This window comes from Aquarana catesbeiana, linkage group LG04 (assembly GCF_042186555.1).
Source record: "Aquarana catesbeiana isolate 2022-GZ linkage group LG04, ASM4218655v1, whole genome shotgun sequence".
Taxonomy (NCBI): domain Eukaryota; kingdom Metazoa; phylum Chordata; class Amphibia; order Anura; family Ranidae; genus Aquarana; species Aquarana catesbeiana.
In genome coordinates this window covers 528,989,333-529,011,436 of record NC_133327.1, presented here as the reverse complement: position 1 = coordinate 529,011,436, position 22,104 = coordinate 528,989,333, and the positions used below count along the sequence as shown (strand labels likewise).

The 22,104-nt window shown below is 45.5% G+C and overlaps 1 protein-coding gene across 1 annotated transcript in view; it reads left to right on the top strand.

Moving 5' to 3' along the window:
• MTRF1L (mitochondrial translation release factor 1 like) overlaps positions 1 to 22,104 on the top strand; it is a 41,625-nt gene that overhangs the window by 16,588 nt on the left and 2,933 nt on the right. Inside the window, exons 4-6 of the mRNA XM_073627835.1 lie at positions 3,873 to 4,036; positions 8,127 to 8,244; positions 19,742 to 19,878. Coding sequence (XP_073483936.1) covers positions 3,873 to 4,036; positions 8,127 to 8,244; positions 19,742 to 19,878 — 419 coding nt within the window. The remainder of the gene's footprint in view (positions 1 to 3,872; positions 4,037 to 8,126; positions 8,245 to 19,741; positions 19,879 to 22,104) is intronic.

Sequence of the window (22,104 nt, the reverse complement as noted above, 5' to 3'; positions counted from 1 at the left end):
CCAGTCCTCTACTGCCTGTACCCACACAGTACCCCAAACAAATTGTTCCAAACAGAGTATTACTCACCCAGCCAACCTCTGCCTCTCTCAGAGAACATATCTGCCGCTGGGGAGAGGCCTGGACTGGCACTTCTCCCTGGAATCCTTTCTGCCGCTGGAGAGAAGACAGGGTGTCTGGGCTCACTCTGTCATGCTGTTGGGGATCGGGGCCCACTGCCCAGCATCCCTGGGGTATACAGGTGGAGACTGAAGTCCCATCCACCTTCACAGGAAATCCATCCTCTGTTAGTTGAGGGCAGAGTCCAGCAGTCCTCAGCCCTGTTGCCAGCCCTTCTGCTGGAAACCCCACACCATCTGTTCCGGCTAACTGTTGGAGAGGGAGGCCGACTGCCCCGCCTCCCTGGAACTCTGTAGTTGTTGCCGGTGCTGGGCAGAGGTTGGTAGCACTCTGCCCTGTTGCCAGCACTTCTGCTGGGGACTCCGCATCCTCTGTTCCGGCTAACTGTTGGGGCAGGAGGCTGGCTTCCTCCACTCCCAAACTGTGTAGCTGCCATTGGGGAGGTGAGCCGGCTGCTTCCTTTTCCATTCCCTCATCTGGCTGCTGGGACGACCTGTCGATGGTACTGTCTCCCAGGTACACGGATCTTTGCTGGGGAGGAAAGCCCACTTCCTCCACCCTGGCCAACTGTTGGGGAGGGACAACACACACCTCCTCTCCCTTCTCCCCCTGTATCTGCTGCTGGGAAGTGATTGCCATCTTCTCAGCCTGAGCCTCCACAATTGCTGCAGGTGTGGGGCAGAGGTCTTGGACCCTCTGTCCGGTTGCCAGCACTTCTGCTGGGGGTTTGCCAGGTGGTTCCTCCTCTACAGAAACGTCTATTAACAAGTTTTTACAAGTTTTTAACCCCAGTCTCTGGAGTTGGTAAAAGTGTGGGACAGAGGTCTTGGACCCTCTGTTCAGTTACCAGATCTTCAGCTGGAGAAGTTTGTTTTAACTCCATAGATGCTGCTGGCAGAAAATCACATGTCCCTGTCAGTGTTGTGGGAGAAAGGCCGACTACCTCTTCTCTCAGGAAGGCTGAAGCCACTGTTGGTGCTGGGCAGAACACGGTGAACTTTGGCCCTGATAGCAGCTCTTCTGCTGGAGGCTCATCAGGTTGTTCTTCCTCAGCAGAAAAGTCTATCAAATCCCATGTCTCTGCAACTGATGTCTGGGGATGGAGGTTCACCATCTCCTGTCCATGGAACCCAGAAGATGTTATCAGTGCTGGGCAGAGGTTAGCAGAGCTCTGCCCTGTTGTCAGCACTTCAGCTTTGGGGATGGCAATCTCCAGATTTTCCACTGCAGATTCTCTGTCATGCTGCTGGACAGGCACATTCCTCCATCCAAGATCATCCCATGCAGAACAGGATCATCAAGGTCAGTCAGCACTTGCTGCATCCGCCATAAGACCTCCGCCTCCATAGATGTGGGGGCAGGTTGGCAAAGCATACTATTGCTCTGCCACATTGCCGACTCTTCAGTCAGGATTTCAGGGTTGTCAGCTGGTATTTCCTGATAGTCCCAGGCAAAGGGAGCCCAGCCCTGGCACTGAGCAATGTCTAGCAGCCGTCTGTAGGCGATCTCTAGCTCCCATTCCTGAACGGCCAGAAACTCCAAATCTTCCTGTGCCCAGTGCACTTCCGAAATGTTCAGTAGCCCTTCTCTGAAATCCATGATTTCGTCCACCCGCCGCTCCAAATCACTCCCAAAGTTAGGGTCCCCTGTCAGCTTCACAAACAACAGTCCCAAGCCGCCATAGCTTAAGCCTTCCGTTGGGCTGTCATCCGCTATCCAGGGACATGCTTGGGATACATGCCACCGGAGGGCTCTGTAGCTCTCATCCAGCTTTATCTCTGCCCAGACCAGCCTGCTTAATTCAGCTGTCTGCTTCTTGTGTGGTTTTTCTCCCAAAAACCGCACCCGCAGTCCGTACTGCGACCAGTACCTTTCCTCGATGGAGGGGAGAACTTTTCCCTGGTGTCGCTGCTCACGGGCTAGCGCTTCCTTCCAGAGTTTGCAGGGAATAGAATCACACCATCCCAGCAGGAGCTGCTCCGATACTAGTCCTCTGTGCTGTATCTGCATCTCTCGCAACCTCCTTCTGAATTCCTCATCCATGGCGGCTGGTATCTGTACCTCTCCTCTCCTGCTATCTGGACCTTGGATCCAGATGGAAGTTTGGATGTCCCAGACTGCAGGAAGCTTTCCCGCTGCTTGCCACCAATGTCACGGAACGTCCCACACTCCGCTTGAGTGCTTCCGTCATATACCACTTCCTCCCAGTCTGTATACAGATATCCGAACCTCTCTGAGCACAAACAAGGCGACACTTGCTTGTTGCTATCAAGAACTCCCTTTATTCAGAACCAGAATACAGTCTTATATACACAGGAGAAGATTACTCTAACAATACAAATGTAACCTAATTAACATGAGCTAATTATCTAATCCTTTATACAGCCTAGGTGACTGAGACATGACCTTTCACCCAAACTTGTGGTCCCCGAGCTTCACACAGTTAATTAACACAATAGCAGTCGTCCCGTCTCCTACATTGTATAGAGGACAATGTCATTAGCTCATTCAATTAACATAAACACAGGTTGATGACACCAGCATCTCCTCACAGGATGTGTCCCAACAGAATGAATCCATTGAAAATCCAGGGCCCATAATCAAAAGGCAACAGGCTTGCATACAGTCCTCTCCAATAGCCTCTGTCCCGGCTAGGTCTGTGACAATATTTATCAAGAAGAAAAAGCAATTTCTTGTTAACCGAATTTTCTGAAATTTTACTTTTATTTTGATCATGACTTTGGGGGGGTAATTTTATCAAACAATGAAGCTTAGGCTATTTTTCAGTGCACTTAGGAAGATTGAAGAAGGAATTTTATGAAGGGAATTTGGAATGCGAGTCCCTTTCCCACTAATCACTTCAGTTGAATGAAAATGAGTGGCAGGGTGAGAAATCTGGTTCCATTTATAAGCTATACACATCGCTCACTTCAAGTGTTCCTAAAGGTAATTTAAAAAAATTAAAATGATAAACGTGTTATACTCATCTACACTGTGCAATGGTTTTACACAAAGTAGCTCTGGACCTCCTCTTCTGGGGTCCCCCGTCGGCGATCTTGGCTACTCCTCTTCATGTGCCCCCATAGCATGCTGCCTGCTATGGGGATACACAGTGTGTGCTTGCTCCTGAGCTGTGTGTGTCTACGCAGCTGTGCTCCATAGACACAGAGCCACTTAGCCCCACTTCCTTCTCACAACATTTGATTGACAGCAGCAGGAGCCAGTGGCCCTGTGTAAAGAAGAGAGGGGAGAGAATAGATCCAGCTATGGATAGCACTGAATCAATTGAGGACTCTGGTAAGTATATAGGGAGGTGACAGCAAGCTGAAAAAATGTTTTTTTTACCCTAACATTTTTGCTTCAGACTTTCAGTCTCTTTGGTGAGATGGGGGATTAAAGGATTTTCCCCCATTTGTGTAAAGCCACCTTTTATATAATCCTGTTACCTTGTTCATTCAAGACCTAGTGAAAGAATTGTTTTAAAGCCCTAGATTCAGTTATACTCGTCTTCCCAGTGCTCCCCTGCTGCACCTTTCTCTGTAGTAGCTGCCACAATATGCCAGGTGTTGGAGCTTACAGGTAGTGATGACCTGATCCCCCTCAGTCACATGACAGTGTTTGAGGTTAGGAATTTACTGCTAGACCCAACCACTGCATCACGGGAGGCAGTCACATACTCCTTTGTGGAAGAACTGTGTATGTTGTAAGGGCTGTGATGGAATAACATCTAATATTACTATTTATTATGTATTAGGTGGAGTGCGACATGCATCAGCAAGCGTAGGAGGTTTGGATGCCTATAGATGTTTAAAATATGAAGGTGGAGTGCACAGAGTTCAGCGAGTGCCAAAGACTGAGAAACAAGGAAGAATACACACAAGTACTATGACTGTAGCAGTATTGCCCCAACCAAGTGAGGTAAAGTAAAAACTGAAATAAGTTAAAGAAGCTGTAATTGTTCTATTGAAATGTGGCAAAATGTTGATGTTTTAGCTGTTCATTGGCAAAAACAGTTTGATCATCAAAAAGAAATAGAAACCTATGCTTAAAATATTTATAGCATGTGTGTTAAAAGCCCTAGAAGTGAACTATTCTGAGTTTAGCTTGGTCATAGAATAGAACTATATTGAAAGTATAACTAAAGGCAATTTTCTCCCTTCACCTTTCAGGACAGCACCTTGGAGAGAGAGCGTAGCTCCACCTCTTAACAGGAAACACTGCGTCACAAAGCCCCTTTAAAATCAGCTGCTTCCACCATGCCATCAGTTTTAGTGTTTCCTCCGCCATGGTGGAAGCACTGCTGGGGAACTAGAGAGGCTGCGCTTTCTCCAAGGAGGGGGTTTTGGCAGTACCTTTTTTTTTTTTTTTTTTTTTTTTTTTTCTTTTCTTTTCTGTCATCAGACCAGCCCAGCTCCCTCCCGCACAAGAGGGGGGGTTGCTCCGGTGCCCGTTGCTTTGCTGGCTCACAGGAGTAAGGGTCCACTGCCCCATGTACTCGGGGGGGCCGCAGGTGTGCTCAGTTGGAGCGTACGTGCCAGGTCTTGGCATGTCGGCGCCGAGTCCCAGATGGAGGGGGACGGAGACTTCCGGCAGGGCGTAGCAACATGTGGTTCCAGCTACTGGAATGCAGGAAGAAGGGGTGGATCATCTGGCTGGGGCTTCCTTCCACTCCTGAGCGATGGACGCCAGAGGAGCTTAATTTAAGGAGCACACAGGCGGCTGCTGCGGTGCTCGTGATGGAGGAGAAAGAGTTGTCGGCAGCAATGGCGGATGCAGGTGCCCAGGTTCCCGGCCAGGCCTAGGTAGGAGAGGTGCAGAGGCACCTCTTTCTTTTTCTTCACTGGGTGGTTGTTTTGTTTGGTATGATGGTTAGAGCCTGCAGCTGTCTGCTAGGATGACACGTTCCGTTAGCAGTTCAGCATGGAGGGAGACTCTGGGGCACGGTGGGAAGTATGCTTTGGGCACTGTTTCTTGTCTCTCTATTGCAGTGGTATCTCGCTAATAGAGGTATGGGGTTGTTTCTGTCTTACAGAAAGCCACTGCCAAAACAGTGAACTGCAGGAAGAAAATGCCCTTCATGCAAAAACCCATTAAGGGACTCATGGGCCAAAATTGATTTGCAGATTCTGCATCTCTGGTTTAGTAAGGGAAGAGTCCACACAGGAGTGTAAGGAGCTATTTTCTTCAGTGAGAAAGGAATTGGAGACCCTAGGTAAAGTACATTCCCTTATGAAGAAACGGGGCCAAAGTAACAGCCAGGAACAGAGCTCCCAGTCCAGTCTTCCTTCTACCACTTTAAAGCGGGGGTTCACCCACACCGCCAAAAAAAAAAAAAATATTAAAAGCCAGCAGCTACAAATACTGCAGCTGCTGACTTTTAATACATGGCCACTTACCTGTCCCAGGGTCCAGCGATATCGGCAGGGAACGCCGAGAACCCGCTCGGTTCTCGGCAGCTGCCGCCGCCATCCTAGGTGAGGGAATCAGGAAGTGAAGCGTTGCGGCTTCACTTCCCGGTTCCCTACTGCGCATGCGCGAGTCGCGCTGCGCGTCTCAAATGGTCCCCGCTCTCTCCTGGGAGCTGTGTGTTCCCAGCAGACAGCGTGGTGGGGACGGGAAGAGGCGTAGACTCCCATGGGAGTCTATGCCGGAAGTGGGTGCAAATACCTGTCTTAGACAGGTATCTGCACCCCCCTCCCCCCTGAAAGGTGCCAAATGTGACACCGGAGGGGGGAGGGTTCCGAAAAGCGGAAGTTCCATTTTTGTGTGGAACTCCGCTTTAAGACTAATTGCACATTTTTACCTACAAAAAGATGTGGGTTTTTTTTATTTTTTTCCCTTTTTGTTAAAGTTTATTTGTCTCAAAATTAAATATTAAAAGCAAATGAAAGTTTTTAGAGTACTTTTGAATGACATTCGTCATGCTGTCGATTTTTGTACTGTGAATTTTTTTTCTGAGAATTTTAATAAGAACATTCGTTTGAAAATGTACTAATGTATGGTGAGTTTTACCTTTGCCTATTGCACAGTTTTTGTATTTTAGGATGTTTTCATTACCTTTTTGGTCATCTACTTACTGTGTCTAGCTTTGAAAACCAGCTACAATTTTCCTCCTGTGTAGTTTTCAGGGTATGCGTTGAAGATCACTCCTCCTACTTAAACCTAGCCCACCAAAAGCTGGAAAATTCCTGGAGCAGACTTCTCTTCATTTGCTAGCCACAGCCAGCAGCCTCCACAATGCTTATGCTATAGGTTAGGCAGACTTCAGTTCTGTAACTTCTGTTGGGCTAGTGATCATCAAAACTAAGGCTGGTTGACAGTTGATAGATTTTTTTATTCATGGTCTCCTTTCATTTATTTAGTTTGCCAATGGTCATGTTTTATTGCTGTCTGTGTCTCATGGGCAAGATTTCCCTTCACTTCTGTCCCATTGACAGCATTCTTACCAGAATAGGAAATAAGGATAAATTATACCACGTTGTCAAAATAGGAGTAAAATGTATTTACAAAGTCCTCTTTTAGCACAGCACATGAAAGTATGTCTTGTCCAACCTGAAACTGAATGCCCAATGCTTGCCAATTATAATAATGTACAATCAGATGCACTGTTTAAGTTCTTGTATTTCCTTTGGCCTAGCAGGATCAATTCAATTGAAACTAGTTTTTACTTTGGCCTTATTGCTATTAGTAGGAGCGTCCACACTACCTAAACTAACTTTCATTTAGACACCATAGACCTACTCGGTCTGATTTTGTAGAGTGAAGGTTGGAGGAGAGCTCACTTATTTGCTGTAAGGAAGTCTTCAATCAACCAGGCCCGGACTGGCCATAGGGCAGACTGGACATGTGCCTGGTAGACCGGGGCCGCCCGGTTTGTGGCCTGTTGATAACTGGGCCACACAGCGGGAGATGAGCGATGACCGTGGTTGACACTCACCTCCCGCTATGCGGCCATACCTGTGTCTCCTCTCCTCCTGGTGGAATGAACAGAGAGGTTGCTGGCTGCATTGCTTTGGGTTTGTCTCTGACAGCTCAGAGCCAGCGCTGACAGTCCCCCCCCCCCCACTCCTCACCACACGGATGGATGGGAGTGGAGAGAGAGCTCATCTGCTCCTCCTCCTCCTGCCGCTCTCCTTGTGTTTGCCCCACCCACACTCCCCAGGGATGTGTTGGTAGGAAGTTTGAACCAGCAGCCGCCAACCAGTAGAGGAAAGTTGCTGACAGCCTATGCATAAGCCTCCAACCTGGGGTGAGTAAGCTCACCACCTCTCCTGCTTCCCAGCATATAAACCAATTTAAGGGGTGCTCTGTGGACTCTGATGTGGGGGGGGGGCTTTGGTGAGCAGAGACCCCTTTGCATCAGAGTTCCCCTTTACACCAGAGTCCACAGCATTTCCCTTTACATCAAAGCCCCCCTTAAATCGGGGTTCATCTTTACATTGGAGTCCGCAGAGCTCCCTCCTTAAAGCATAAGTGGAAATTCTTCAGACTCTGGTAGTTGGGGGTTTCTGCAGACTCTAGTGGTTGGGGGGGCTCTGTGGACTCTGATTTAAGAGATCAAGGGGAGGGAGGAGCTGAAGATCTGCACAGTGAACAGAAAGTAAAAGGGGCACTGTGATTAGAGCTAAAAGGAGGGGGGGGGGGGCATGACTGCACTGTGATGGGGCTGTGATTGCTAGGGGCACTGTAATGTAAAAGGACACTGTGATTTAAAGGGGAATTCACTGTAAAGGAGCACTAATTGTTATTGTGCATTGTAATTGTTACAGTGCATTCCCCTTGATTTCAGTTTCCCTTTTTACATTAGTGTGTAGGACCGACTCACAAACTGCACCCGCAAACGCATGCCAGTAATACGGACAGCTTAAAGGAAGAAACAGCAGCCATAGCATCTACTTAATAAAGTATCAGGGCATCTATAGTAGGTTGGAGACCTGTTATTGTTTTTGCTCCTTCCTCTTTGATATATTGTCATCATCTGTTACTTTTGTCTTGTCTATGTCTGCAGATAAATTTAACAATTAATCCCAAAGACTTGCGTATAGAAACAAAACGGGCCAGCGGTGCTGGGGGACAGCATGTTAATACTACAGACAGTGCAGTACGAATTGTTCACATTCCGACAGGTAGGTAACAAACTGTTAAGGAAAATTTATTTTACTCTTGTTAATGAATATACAGCTGACTGATAGAAAAAAGTTTTGTACACCTAAAACTTGTTTGTAGCATGCCTAATGTTTAATCACCTCCCACCCAGCCACTGCATATAAACAGCTGAGTGGGAACTTTCTAGATTTGGGAGGATATACCCATACGTCTTCCCACTCCTGTGCCTTGTGTGAGCCCTCTGGGGCATGCAGCGGTGCGCCCTGTGAAGGATACAGCGGCGGTTTACAGATCAGGGTACAGGATTACATTGTAATCGCTGTGATCCATCTCAGCAATCACACGTTTAAAAAAAAGCTGCATGCTGCAGCCTTCAAACAGTTTCCTCACACAGCGATCATCTGTGAGAGGAAACCGAGTGTTTTATTACAGTGATCAACACTCTGCAAGTAAAAAAAAAAAATACAAATTAATCACACCCCTTAAGCTGTACTGCTCTGTCTGGTGATCAAAGGCACTAACTGACACCGTATGCCAATGTAGCAGCCACTGTCACCATACATACTCTCATCAAAGCAAGTGCAAAGTCACTATGGTGACATTGTACTGCTGTGACAGTGATTGTCTACAGTGGCTGGTTGCTCTAATATCGCTGTATCTTGGTGCAGCCAAGCATTGTCACTGTGTCATCAGAAGGCCTCATTTACGTGTGTGTGTGTGTGTGTCTCACTCTAACCTCGAGCTCTGAACTTTGACGATCAGTGTTGGGTTGGCTCTTCAGAAAGTATTGGACAGGCAATAAGGAGATATTGTATCACCGCCTTACCCCCTGCTTTAACCACTTGAACCCTACACATGAGCCCTCATTCACTTGAAAGGGTCCTGATCAGCAGGCGCTACGCCTGCCAAAAGCAACAGGATATAATTCCTGCCACGGCTGTGAAGGAAAGCATTGCAGCCTTGGTATGTGTCCACTCCCGGCTACTGCCCCTGCAGCTAAAAGGGGCAGCGGCTAGGGGGCGGTAAAACCACTGCTTAACCAAGGTTTTACTGTCCCCCAACCTCACCTGTAAACAAGCCCTAATAGTGTCGGTGTTGCCAGACCAGTGTAGCTGGAAACAGTGTTCTTGTTTGCCACCACACCAGACCAGTGCAGCCAGCAACAGTTTTCCTGATCACCACTCCAGTCTCAGTGTCACCAGACTTGTGTATGCCTGCAACAGTGTTCCTTATCACCGCCAGACCAGTGTATGCCAGCAGCAGTGTTTGATTGTCACCACACAAGTCCCACTGTCACCAAGCAAGTGTAAGCTGGCGACGGTGTCCCTAATTGTTGCCACGCTAGTCTCAGCGTCACCATACCAGTGTAAGCCAGCAACGTTATTTATGATTGCTGCTACACTAGTCCCCAGTTTGGTCAGACCAGTTTAAGCCATCAACAGTGTTCCTGATCACCACTATATCCGTACAGTGAGACCAGAGCCAGCCAGTGTAGCTTGGCCTGCAAAAGTTTTCCTGATCACCGCCACACCAGTGCAGTATTGCCTCTGGCTGCCTGCCCTGGCCTGTTTATTGACAATGTTTCTGTCTGCTGTCTGGACCAATCCTTTACGTCTTAACTGACCATGTCTCTACTTGCCACCAGAACTGACCCTACTGCACGTCCTACTGACTACATTCCTATGAGAAACCAGTTCCAGCCATCCCCTGTGGACAGCTGCGTTCCTGGAACCGCAGGAACATTTATTTGTTCTTCCTTTTAGCCTCCTGTACATCCTGGTCAGGGAACATGGTGTTCCTGGGGTCAGCCATGTACCAGTAGGCTAGGTTTCCTTGGCTTTTAGAAACAGGTGCTCCTTGGATTTTATAGCCTATTTGTAGTTGGTCTGTGAAAGTCTCACGCATGTGGTATCGCCATACTCGGGAGTAGCAGAATGTGTTTTGGGATGTAATTCTAGGTATGTCTGTGCTGTGTGTTAGAAATATCTTATTAACCACTTGCCTACTGGGCACTTTTACCCTGGCCAGGCCAATTTTCATCTTTCAGAGCTATCGCACATTGAATGACAATTGCCAGTCATGCAACGCTGTACCCATACAAATTTTTTTTTTTTTCACACAAATAATACTTTCTTTTTGTGGTATTTATTTAATCACCACAGTTTTGATGGGCGCTGATGAGGGTGGCACTGGTGGGCACTGTTTGGACTGCACTGATAATCGTTGCCCTGATTATCAGTGTAGATGTCCCTTTTATGCCCTGTACGCACGGTCGGATTTTCCGATGGGGAAAAAGTGCGATCGGATTGTGTTGTCGGAAATTCCGATCGTGTGTGGGCTCCATCGAACTTTTTCCGTTGGAGTTTCCGACACACAAAGTTTGAGAGCAGGATATAAAATTTTCCGACAACAAAATCCGATCGTTTAAATTCCGATCGTGTGTACACAAATCCGACGCACAAAGTGCCACACATGCTCAGAAAAGATTTAGAGACGAAAGCTATTGGCTACTGCCCCGTTTTACATGTTTTACGTCACGTACGTGTTTTACGTCACCGCATTCAGAGTGATCGGATTTTCCGACAAGTTTGTGCGATCGTGTGTATGCAAGACAAGTTTGAGCCAATATCCATCGGAAAAGACCCGATGGATTTTGTTGTCGGAATGTCCGATCAATGTCCGATTGTGTGTACAGGGCATTAGAAAAGCCAGTTACAGTATCTCTCTTCTCCTCATGCTCTGAGCATGAGGAAAGAAGTGCAGATAACCGGCTTCTATTTACATCCGTGATCAGCTGTGATTGAACACAGCTGATCATGTGGTAAAGAGTCGCTGATTGGCTCTTTACCTCAATCTGTGATCAGCGACAGAGCGTGCCGCCAGCCCCCCCGCAGCAGACGTGATCAGGACGGCCTCCCAGAACTAGCCGTCCGCGCTGTAGCCATCATTCAGCTATAGCAGTCGGCAAGTCGTTAATTGACAACGTTGTGTAAAAAAATACATAAATAAAAAAAATTTCCACATTTTCCAAAACCGTGTGGCAAAAAAGACATTTTAAAAAGAATAACTATGCCTTTCAGACAATAGCTTGGGGTGTTTACTTTCCAAAATGTAATAATTTAGATGGGTAGTCAGGAAGTTAGACATGGCATTTATGGTCCTTGAAAGCACAAAGGAGCTGCTTTTTGTTTCTAGGCTGAGAAAGTCTGAGGCCCCTTTCACATGGGCTGTCTGATTAGGTCCCCCTGTCAGTTTTTCAGGCGGACCTGCTCGAACCCTCATTGTTTTCTATGGAGCAGCAAATGTCATCGCCGCCATCAGATCTGGTCCTATCCGTCAAAAACAGATGGTGGTCCTGTTTTCCATCTGTCCATCGGATTGGATGGAAACTGACAGACGGTCCGTTTTACATCCGATTGCCCCATAGAGGAGAGCAGGACTGTGTCCACTCTGCATAGCGGAGCGGACACAGACCTGTCATTCACCTGCTCAGTGGAGAGATCCCCCGCTAAACAAGTGCATTCCGCTTAGCAGAGACGCCCGTGTGAAAGGGGCCTTACACATGTAGTATTCTGATACTTGAGCGGTGAAGCAGAATGTGTTTTGTGGTATAATTGTAAGTATACCTATGCTGTGTGTGAGACATACCTTGTTAACCTGTTCCTGACCAGCCGCCGCAGTTGTACTGCGGCAGAATGGCACGGGCAGGCGAATCGCCGTCATACTACGTCGGGCGCGGCCCCCTCGATGGCCGCCGCGATCGGATTCGAACCAGAACCGATCAATCTCCAGGCCCAGGCCAATGAAATCTGGCCTGGACCTGGTGATCGGTCCTGGCGAATGAGATCCTTCCCCTGTCGTGTAACTGTAAACACTGACAGGGGAAGTGATGTAATCTCTCCTCGTGTCAGTCTTTTCCGTTCCAGACCGAGGAGAGATAGCATCTAACAGTGAGTTGCACCAACACTACACTGACACCAGGTCATGTAGGCACACAATTCACCCCCTGATTATCCCCCAGTTAACCCCTTCACCACCTGTCACTGTGTCACCCAGTACAGCGTTAAGATATTTTTTTTTGATCGCTGTACTGGTGTCATTAGTGACAAAAATCAGTGTTAGGGTAATTAGTCTTAGGCCCAGATAGGTCTAGGCACCCCCCTAACCCCCCCCCCCAATAAAGGTTAAACCCTTGATTACCCCGTCACCAGTGATCACTGTATAAGTGTCACGGGTGACGCAGTTTAGCTAGTTTTATTTTTTATAGCGTCAGGGCACCCGCCGTATTTTTACCCAATAAAGGTTTAACCCCCAATCACCTGGCAGGTGATCAAAGTTAGGTTTTAGCGTCAGATAGGGTCTGCGTCGCCCCAGGCAGCGTCAGATTAGTGCCAGTAGCGCTAACACCCACGCACGCACCATACACTTCCCTTAGTCGTATAGTGTCTGAACGGATCGATATATGATCTGATCAGATCTATACTAGCGTCCCCAGCAGTTTAGGATTCCCAAAAACGCAGTGTTAGCGGGATCAGCCCAGATACCTGCTAGCACCTGCGTTTTAGCCCCTCCGCCCAGCCCAGCCCACCCAAGTGCAGTATCGATCGATCACTGTCACTTACAAAACACTAAACTAAACTGCAGCATTCGCAGAGTCAGGCCTGATCCTGTGAACTCTAACAGTTTTTTGGTAACAACTGAATCAGTCGCTAACAGTCAGGAACTTTTTTTACCTGCGAGTCTCACTACTGTACCAGTAAATTTAGAGAACAAAATGTCAAATCGAAGGTACACTAGTGAAGAGGCCTACATGTTTCTGTGCATGACAGATAGTGAAGAGGAAGTCACTCTGTCAGATTCAGGCTCAGAATGCGAACCTGTAGACAGCAGCGGTACCCTGACAGATAGCTCTGACGACGGAGTTGTGGTCCCTGCCAAGGTCAGGCATACCAGACCTCGCTCTTCTGCTGTCGTTGAGGTGCAAGAACTGCAGGTCTCTTGTATGGAGCAGAGAGCCAGTACTAGCACCGCTCATCCTTTTGGTGAACTGGCAAGCACCAGCGGCCTAGTACATCCTGGTCATACATCCAGCACTGTAGTAACACTTGGTGACGTGGTGAGTCCCATAAGTGCAGTTCAAGCTGGCGAGGTAGCACGCACGAGTAGTGTCCCGCTGCCACCAAGAAGACGACAAAGACAGGCCTGTCAAGCCCATAGTGCCCTTTCTGCTGCATTCGCCAATCCTAATTGGGAACCCACCACTTCTGCAGCACCTGTACTTCCCCCATTCACTGGCCAACCCGGAATTCAGGTGGAAACAGTTGATTTTACGCCAACTAATTTTTATTTGCTGTTTTTCACCGAAGATCTCTATAGATCTATTGTGGACCAAAACAATTTATATGCTGGTCAATTCATCGCCGCTAATCCCCAGCTGACCCTTGCCTTCCTGGGCCTATCCCTCCTCATGGGCATAACTAAAAACAGTGAGTTTCTGTCATATTGGTCCATTGACCCAATTCACCAAATGCCCATGTTCTCTGCCTCCATGGCCAGGGCACGATACAAGCAGATCTTGCGGTTCGTGCATTTCAATGATAATGAACTCTGTTGTCCTTGGGGTGACCCTGAATTTGATCGGCTCTACAAAATTTGGCCCCTCGTAAACCACTTCAACCAATGGTTTGCAGCCTTGTTTACTCCCCATCAAGTTGTCTGCGTTGATGAGTCCCTGATTAAGTTTTCTGGCCGCTTGTCATGCAAACAGTATCTTCCCAGCAAGCGTGCCAGATACGGGGTCAAGATGTATAAGCGCTGTGACAGGGCCACAGGCTATACATATAGTTTTATGGTTTACGAGGGAAGAGATAGTTACATAGAGCTGGAGAACTGCCCTGACTACATAGAGAGCGCTGGTAAGTTTTGTGTGGGACTTGGTGTCACCCTTATTCGGAAAGGGGTACCATTTGTATGTGGACAATTATTACACAAGCGTGCCACTTTTTAGTCACTTGTTTGATCATCAAATTGGCGCATGTGGCACCGTGCGATCTAATCGCCGAGGCTTTCCCCAGCGGCTTGTAGATTCCCGTCTTAGGCTGGGGGAGAGAGCCTGCTTGAGATGTAATAATTTGCTCGCTGTGAAGTGGAGGGATAATAAGAATGTTTTCATTCTGTCCTCCCTTCCCGCAGACACGACGGTCCAAATTCCTACGGCGACTAGTGTTGTGGAGAAACCCCTCTGTGTCCACGAATATAACCTTAATATGGGAGGGGTGGACTTCAACGACCAGTTGTTGGCGCTGTACCTAATTGCCCGTAAGCCCAGACACTGGTACCAAAAGGTGTCTGTTTATTTACTTCAATTGGCTTTGCTGAATGCTTTTGTGCTATACAAAGCTTCAGGAGGAACTGGATCCTTCCATAAATTCCAGGAAGAGATCATCAGAGCCCTTCTGTTTCCAGACTGTGCTGTGGCTCAACTTCACAATGCAAATGCAGTAAGCCGGCTGCATGAGAGGCATTTTCCATATGTCCTTTCTGGTACCCCTACCCAAAGAAACCCCAAAAAAGATGTCGACCATAGAGCTGATCAGAGACCAGAACGGCTCCAATCATCTCTATGGCCTATGAAACCGGAAGCTATGAGCATTTCATGACTTAGGTTTCGCCGGATATAAACAGCGCCATTGGGAAATTGGCAAAGCATTTTATCACACCGATCTTGGTGTGGTCAGATGCTTTGAGGGCAGAGGAGAGTTCTAGGGTCTAATAGACCCCATTTTTTTCAAAAAAGAGTACCTGTCACTACCTATTGCTATCATAGGGGATATTTACATTCCCTGAGATAACAATAAAAATGATTTATGTGCATGTGAGGTATCACCGCGAAGGTCAGATCAAGGGTAGTAATTTTAGCAGTAGACCTCCTCTGTAAATCTAAAATGGTAACCTGTAAAGGCTTTTAAAGGCTTTTAAAAATGTATGTATGATGCCGCTGCACGTTTGTGCGCAATTTTAAAGCATGTCGTGTTTGATATTCATGTACTCGGCATAAGATCATCTTTATTTCATCAAACATTTGGGCAATATAGTGTGTTTTAGTGCATTAAAATTAAAAAGTGTTTTTTCCAAAAAAATTGCGTTTGAAAAATCGCTGCGCAAATACTGTGTGAAAAAAAAAATTGCAACACCCACCATTTTAATCTGTAGGGCCTTCGTTTAAAAAAAATATATAATGTTTGGGGGTTCAAAGTAAATTTTTTTGCAAACAAAAAATATATATATATATTTTTTTTCATGTAAACAAACAGTCAGAAAGGGCTTTGTCTTCAAGGGGTTAGAAGAGTGGGTGATGTGTGACATAATGTTGTGCATAAAATGCCAGGACAGTTCAAACCCCCCCCCCCAGATGACCCCTTTTTGTAAAGTAGACACCCCAAGCTATTTGCTGATAGGCATGTTGAGTCCATGGAATATTTTATATTTTGTCACAAGTTTCGGGAAAATTACCCTTTTTTTTTTTTTGCACAAAGTTGTCACTAAATGATATATTGTTCAAACATGGCATGGTTATATGTGGAATTACACCCCAAAATACATTCTGCTGCTGCTCCTGAGTATGGGGATACCTCATGTGTGAGACTTTTTGGGAGCCTAGCTGTGTACAGGACCCCGAAAAACAATCACCGCCTTCAGGATTTCTAAGGGCGTAAAATGGTGATTTCACTTCCTCACTACCTATCTGTTTCGTAGGCCATGAAATGTCAAGATTGCACAAAATCCCCCAAATTACCCCATTTTGGAAAGAAGACACTTCAAACTTTTTGCTGAGAGGCATGTTGAGTCCATGGAATATTTTATATTTTCCACAAGTTTCGGGAAAATTACTATATTTTTTTTTTTTTTTTACACAAAGTTGTGGAATTACACCCCAAAATGCATTTTACATGTGGTATCCCCATATACAGGAGAAGCGGCAGAATGTATTTTGGGGTGTAATTAAACATATAACCATGCCATGTTTGAACAATATAGCATTTAGTGACAATGTCGTGTTAAAAAAAGAAAAAAATAATAATTTTCCCGAAACTTGTGGCAAAATATAAAATATTCCATGGACTCAATATGCCTATCAGCAAATAGCTTGGGGTGTTTTCTTTCCAAAATGGGGTCTTTTGGGGGGGGGGGGGGTTGCTATCTGGGCATTTTATGGTCTTCGAAACTGTGATAGGAAGTGAAATAAAAAATTTACGCCCTTAGAAATCCTGAAGGCGGTGATTAGTTTTCGGGGTCCTGTACGCGGCTAGGCTCCCAAAAAGTCTCACACATGTGGTATCCCTGTATTCAGGAGAAGCAGCAGAATGTATTTTGGGGTGTAATTCCACATATAACTATGCCATGTGCGAGCAATATATCATTTAGTGAAAACTTTGTGTAAATTTTTTTTTTTGTCTTTTTTTTTTTTTTTTAATCGCTTGTGGCAAATAAATAGGTTATTCAATGGGCTCAACATACCTCTCAGCAATTTCCTTGGGGTGTCTACTTTCCAAAATGGGGTCATTTCGGGGGGGCTTTGTACTGCCCTGCCATTTTAGCACCTCAAGGAATGAGAGAGGCAGTCATAAACTAAAAGCTGCGTAAATTCCAGAAAATGTACCCTAGTTTGTAGACGCTATAACTTTTGCGCAAACCAATAAATATACGCTTATTGACATTTTTTTTTTTTTTTTTTTTACCAAAGACATGTGGCTGAATACATTTTGGCCTAAATGTATGCCTAAAATTGAGTTTATTAAATTTTTTTTATAACAAAAAGTAGAAAATATCATCTATTTTTTTTTTTTTTTCAAAATTCTCTGTCTTTTTCAGTTTATATCGCAAAAAATAAAAATAGCAGAGGCAATCAAATGCCATCAAAAGAAAGCTCTATTTGTGGGAGAAAAAGGACGCAAATTTCGTTTGGGTACAGCATTGCATGACCGCGCAATTACCAGTTAAATCAGCGCAGTGCCAAATTGTAAAAAGTGCTCCGGTCTTTGAGCAGCCAAATCCTCCGGGGCTGAAGTGGTTAAAATTACAACTGTGGAAAAAAAAAACTATTTAATTTCTTAATTTTCCAAAAGATTGTGACAAATTGCAAATGCAAAAAAATGCACCATGCCTTACTAAATGCCTTGGACTGTCGACTCTCAAAAAAATTATATGAAAATTTAGCACTGGGTACAGTGATGCATGACTGAGGAATTGTGGGTGGGTGTGTGTGATGGAAATTAAAACTGAAAATAGCCTGGGCAGGAAGAGGGTGAAACGATCCAGTCTTCAAGTGGTTAAACAAATGAGTCAGTCTTTGAGCACACATGTATCTGTATGCCACCCTTAAAGGGGCTGTAAAGGCAACCACCTTAATGCATAGGATACATTAAGGTGAAAAAACAAAAGGGTTTACAACCCCATATTCTCTTACCGTTTATTAGCAAGGGTACTAAATGATGTGTACCCTTTTTAAAAGGAAACTATAATAGTATTTATTTATTTATTTATTTATTTTTTTTTTTATGTTTACAGAGGTTTTTCAACTTTTATATCACTACTAATTAGCTAATTAAATGGCACATAAGACCCTGCTTGCGTTGCAGATCTGGTTGTTTGAAGCCTCAAATTGAACTTTCTAAGAGATTACTCGCTGCTCTAAGGGCCATTTCAAATCAGAACGCAGTGCAGGAACGAAGTTCAAAATGCACTGCCTTGATGAACTGCTGCCGGTGCCAGTATAGCAACCCAAACACAGTTTGCAAATGCAGTGGATTTACAGGTGTTCCATCAGATTTGTTGACAGAAGTGACGTTCATTCACGGCCATCTTGGTACACCCTGCACTAGGCCACACTAAGCCTACAGTCAGAAGGCGGCAAGCGGACATCTTTTTACACCCACCAAAGTCTAGTCTTATATAGTGAAATACAGTATTTTGAAATCTATCACTGTTTTGATGTTGAATTTGAACCAGCCGTCATTGAGTTCTGTAAACAGCTTCTGAAAACCTAAACTTGAAAAGTAGACTAGAGCATCACCTGCTGGCTCCAAAATGGTTCTAAAGTCTTAACATTTTTTACCTAAATGCATTCTCTGCATTCAGGTAAACAATTTCCCCAGTAACTGTACCACCCCCTCGCCCCTCTTTTACTTACCTGAGCCTGATCTTGATCCAGCACTGTGCCAATCAGCAGCCGCTCTCTCCTCTCTGCTTACAGAGGCAGTAGCAGGAGCTTGTGGTCAATCGAATACTGTGAGCATAGGGCAAGGGGCAGGGCTGAACCGCACTACGTGTGTCAATAGGCGCACACAGCCTGACTCAGGTTCAAGCTCACAAGTGCGCCCCAGAAATTGGCCTTTACAACCGCTTTAAACAAAACCCTTTTCATGATGGCTATAATAAAATATGTACAAAACCACTATGCATTCCCTTATTTTCAACCGAAATTTAAACAGAATCAAAGTCTGTGACAGTTTGTCCCCAAGTCATCTTGCAGGACAGCATATTTGGACATTTCCTTGATGATGAAACAGGGCAAGCACTAGCAAAAATATGTGCTTTTTAAAAAAAATGGTGCCTGCACTTAACAAGACTGGAATTCTGTAGTCCACCAGAACCCTCACAATTCCTATGCAAAGTTTGGCTTTCTGAACGCACCCAGAGCTGATTTGTGGGAGTTTGGGGGCTGTGGACATCTTTATGTAAAAATATTGAGTTATTTGTGGGGGCTGATCCATGTCCTGAGGTAGTATAGTAAGAGCAGGAACCATATTGCTTATTGTGCTTGCTATAGCTCATACTTTAAGCGGCGTTCCACCCATTTAAAAGTCAGCAGCTACAGAAAGTGTAGCTGCCGACTTTAAATAATCAGACACTCACCTGTCCCACGGTCCAGCAATGCAGGCGAATGAAGCCCCGCTCCTCTCCCCCTCCTCTCTGCGGCGCCGGCATTGTAACTGTGGGCACCCGGCTGTGGCTTCACAGCTGGGCACGCAGTGCGCATGTGCGAGCCACGCTGTGAATGGCCGGGCAATCTTCTGGGACCTGTAACGTGTCCCAGAAGATTGGAGGGAGGGGGGAGAGGTCAGCTTTCTTCCAGAGCCCCAGGAGGAAGTGGGAGCTGGATGCCTCTAAAAAGAGGGTATACGCCCCCCCCCCCCCCCCCCCCCCACACCACCACCACCAAAAAAATGACATGCCAAATGTGGCATATCAGGGGGTCACCATCACTTAAAGCAGAAGTTCCATTTTTGGGTGGACCTCTGCTTTAAGGTGGTTGTTGGCAACTTCTGTTGTGTTGCCTCAGAAACAAGACACAAAGTGCATTGCTAGAACGATTGAATACTGGCTTCATTTGCTACATAAAAACATTGCTGCCACTTTGAGCCTTAATGCAGCCCTTCCTTTTCTACAGTTTTTGTACAGGAGACAAAAATTATTTGGTAATTATTGATGTTAGACTTTTGCTTCCTTCTCATATAGGTACAGTTGCTGAATGTCAGCAAGAACGATCTCAGATCAAAAATAAAGATACTGCAATGAAAGTTCTTCGAGCAAAATTATACAATATGAAATTAGAAGAAGAGACAAATAAAAGACAGAGTGCAAGAAAAATTCAGGTAAAGACCACTAAAGACTTAAAGCGTTTGTTACCCCAACGTGCCTTATGTACCATGTACTTGTATGAAAAAGTATCCTGTTCTCTTTGTAATACTTCCTGTATGTGAAATCCCTGGCGTTCCTGTCGGTCCCCCTGCTTTTCTATTAAAACCTGACCACACTAAGCAGAAGAGCACAACGTGGTCAGTTCTCTAGCTGGGCTGGGAGCTCGGCCTGCTCTCCTTCAATGATCAGTCTTGTCCTGACAGGCTGTTGTGCAGCTGAGAACAGATGGAATGTAATCACTTATAAAATACCTTTTTTTTTTTTAATCTATGCACATCACAAGGTGATCATTTACAACCACTTTAATCCTTCTGTTCTGTTGAAAGAAGATAAAATCTAAAGTCCAGGCATGAAACTACCCTGCCAGCTATTGTATTATGTTAGCCAGAATAGCTTAAAGTGGAGTTCCACCCAAAAGTAGAACTTCTGCTGATATGCTTCCTCCCAGCCCCCCCTTTTCAGTACCTGTTTTTGACACTGCAAGGCCAATTAGAAAGTGCAGTAGGGTACTGGATGTGAAGCCGAAATACTTCACTGCCGGTTTCCCTTACAACGAATGGCATCGACAGCCGATCAAAAAATCGGCTGGGGTGCCGACCTCACGGGCTCCCTTGACGGGTTAGTGTATATATATATTAGTATTTGTAGCTGCTGACTTTTCTTTTTTTTTTTTTTTTAATTTTTTTTTTTCCCAGGTGGAACACCGCTTTAACAGTCAGCTGCATCTGTTTTGGATGCATTCACCATTTGGTCAAAACTTTTCCACCTGGCTCCTTCATCAAAAGTCAATTAAATCGGTTGAAATTTGAGCTGTGTATGGCTTGAATAGAGAGCAGTATTGTATCTCAGTTTGTATCACCTTTTTCATTGTTGAATCAAGGGGTGCAGGACTTGACTCTGCTGTGTAGCATAGGTGCTTGTCTGATTTTCCGTCCATCTTGTTGCATTGGGAGCTCATGCAAAAGACTGGTCTGCCGTACCACAAGGCTTGTGTCATAGCGCACCACAACTGACAGCCTAAAGCTGGCCATACATTTATCAAAATTCTGCTGAACTGGCCAACTTTTGATCATGTATGGGCACCCTGGTTGTACACAAGTCAATCTATGAATCAACTTGTGTTTAACCAGCCTGTCAAGTTTTTCCCAAACAATTAGTATTAATGCTAATCATGTTCTGCCAGCAGGGAAGGCTCCCCTGCCGGAAGAACACAATAGCACTGCGGGAGGGATTCCCCCATTAACAATGACTGTGTTGATGGGTGATTCAAGCAATTATCTTTCCTTCCGCCCCTGGTGGTAGAAAAGAAATTTGCGTAATATTTGGGCTGCCTTAAGCCTCAATCACACAAAATTAAAAAAAAAAAAAAAAAAAACCTGACAGCTCAGGTCGGAACTGCTGTACTAACAATCTTGGTGTTAGTACAGCAATCTCCCCTGGCTGTGCGGTTGTGTTCTGACATGGGGATGCCCCCCCCCCAGAACACTCCGATCTGCGCTTTCAGCCATTGGCCCAAACGGTCAGCTTCTGTCAGACCAGCTGCCGTGCAGACGAGCCGAATGTCGGCCGGTTTCTATTGAACCGGACAATGCTGCCTGACATTCGACCCGTGTGTGATGTGCTGTAATGAGATGGTTACTATTACATTTCTGTCAGCATTCCATTATAATATACCTCTTCAAAAAGAAAAACGAAAGAAGGGTAATACAGGGACTTCAAGTTATGTATGAACACATATCCCACAATTTTACCATTCTGATTTAAAACCATTATTGCCCTAATCCTCGTCTTGCTATGGCAACAAATATGTCATAGCACATGGCTATAATTCTGTGTAAAAATGTTTAAAGAATACTGTATTTTCTGCTTTTGGTTTTGGAGATATTTTAAATGAATGATTTTTATAACCAAGTAGTTAGAAACGTGGGCAGCTATTTGGCTGTAGCAGATTTGGACTGAAACGTTTCCTAAAGTGTATGTATTGTCTAAACTTTTTCCATTTTGAAGTAGGGAGGTTTAAAACCCTTGTTGGTTTATTTTTTGTCTTCTGTGGAGATCTTCCTGCCCTGAAGATGCAACAGGAAGTGAGAGGAAATATCTATAAAGTGATTGGAATTTTGCTGTTAGTTGTCACCAGAACAGATGTTCTCAGTGGAAGGTTTAGCCTCAACTCTGGATGC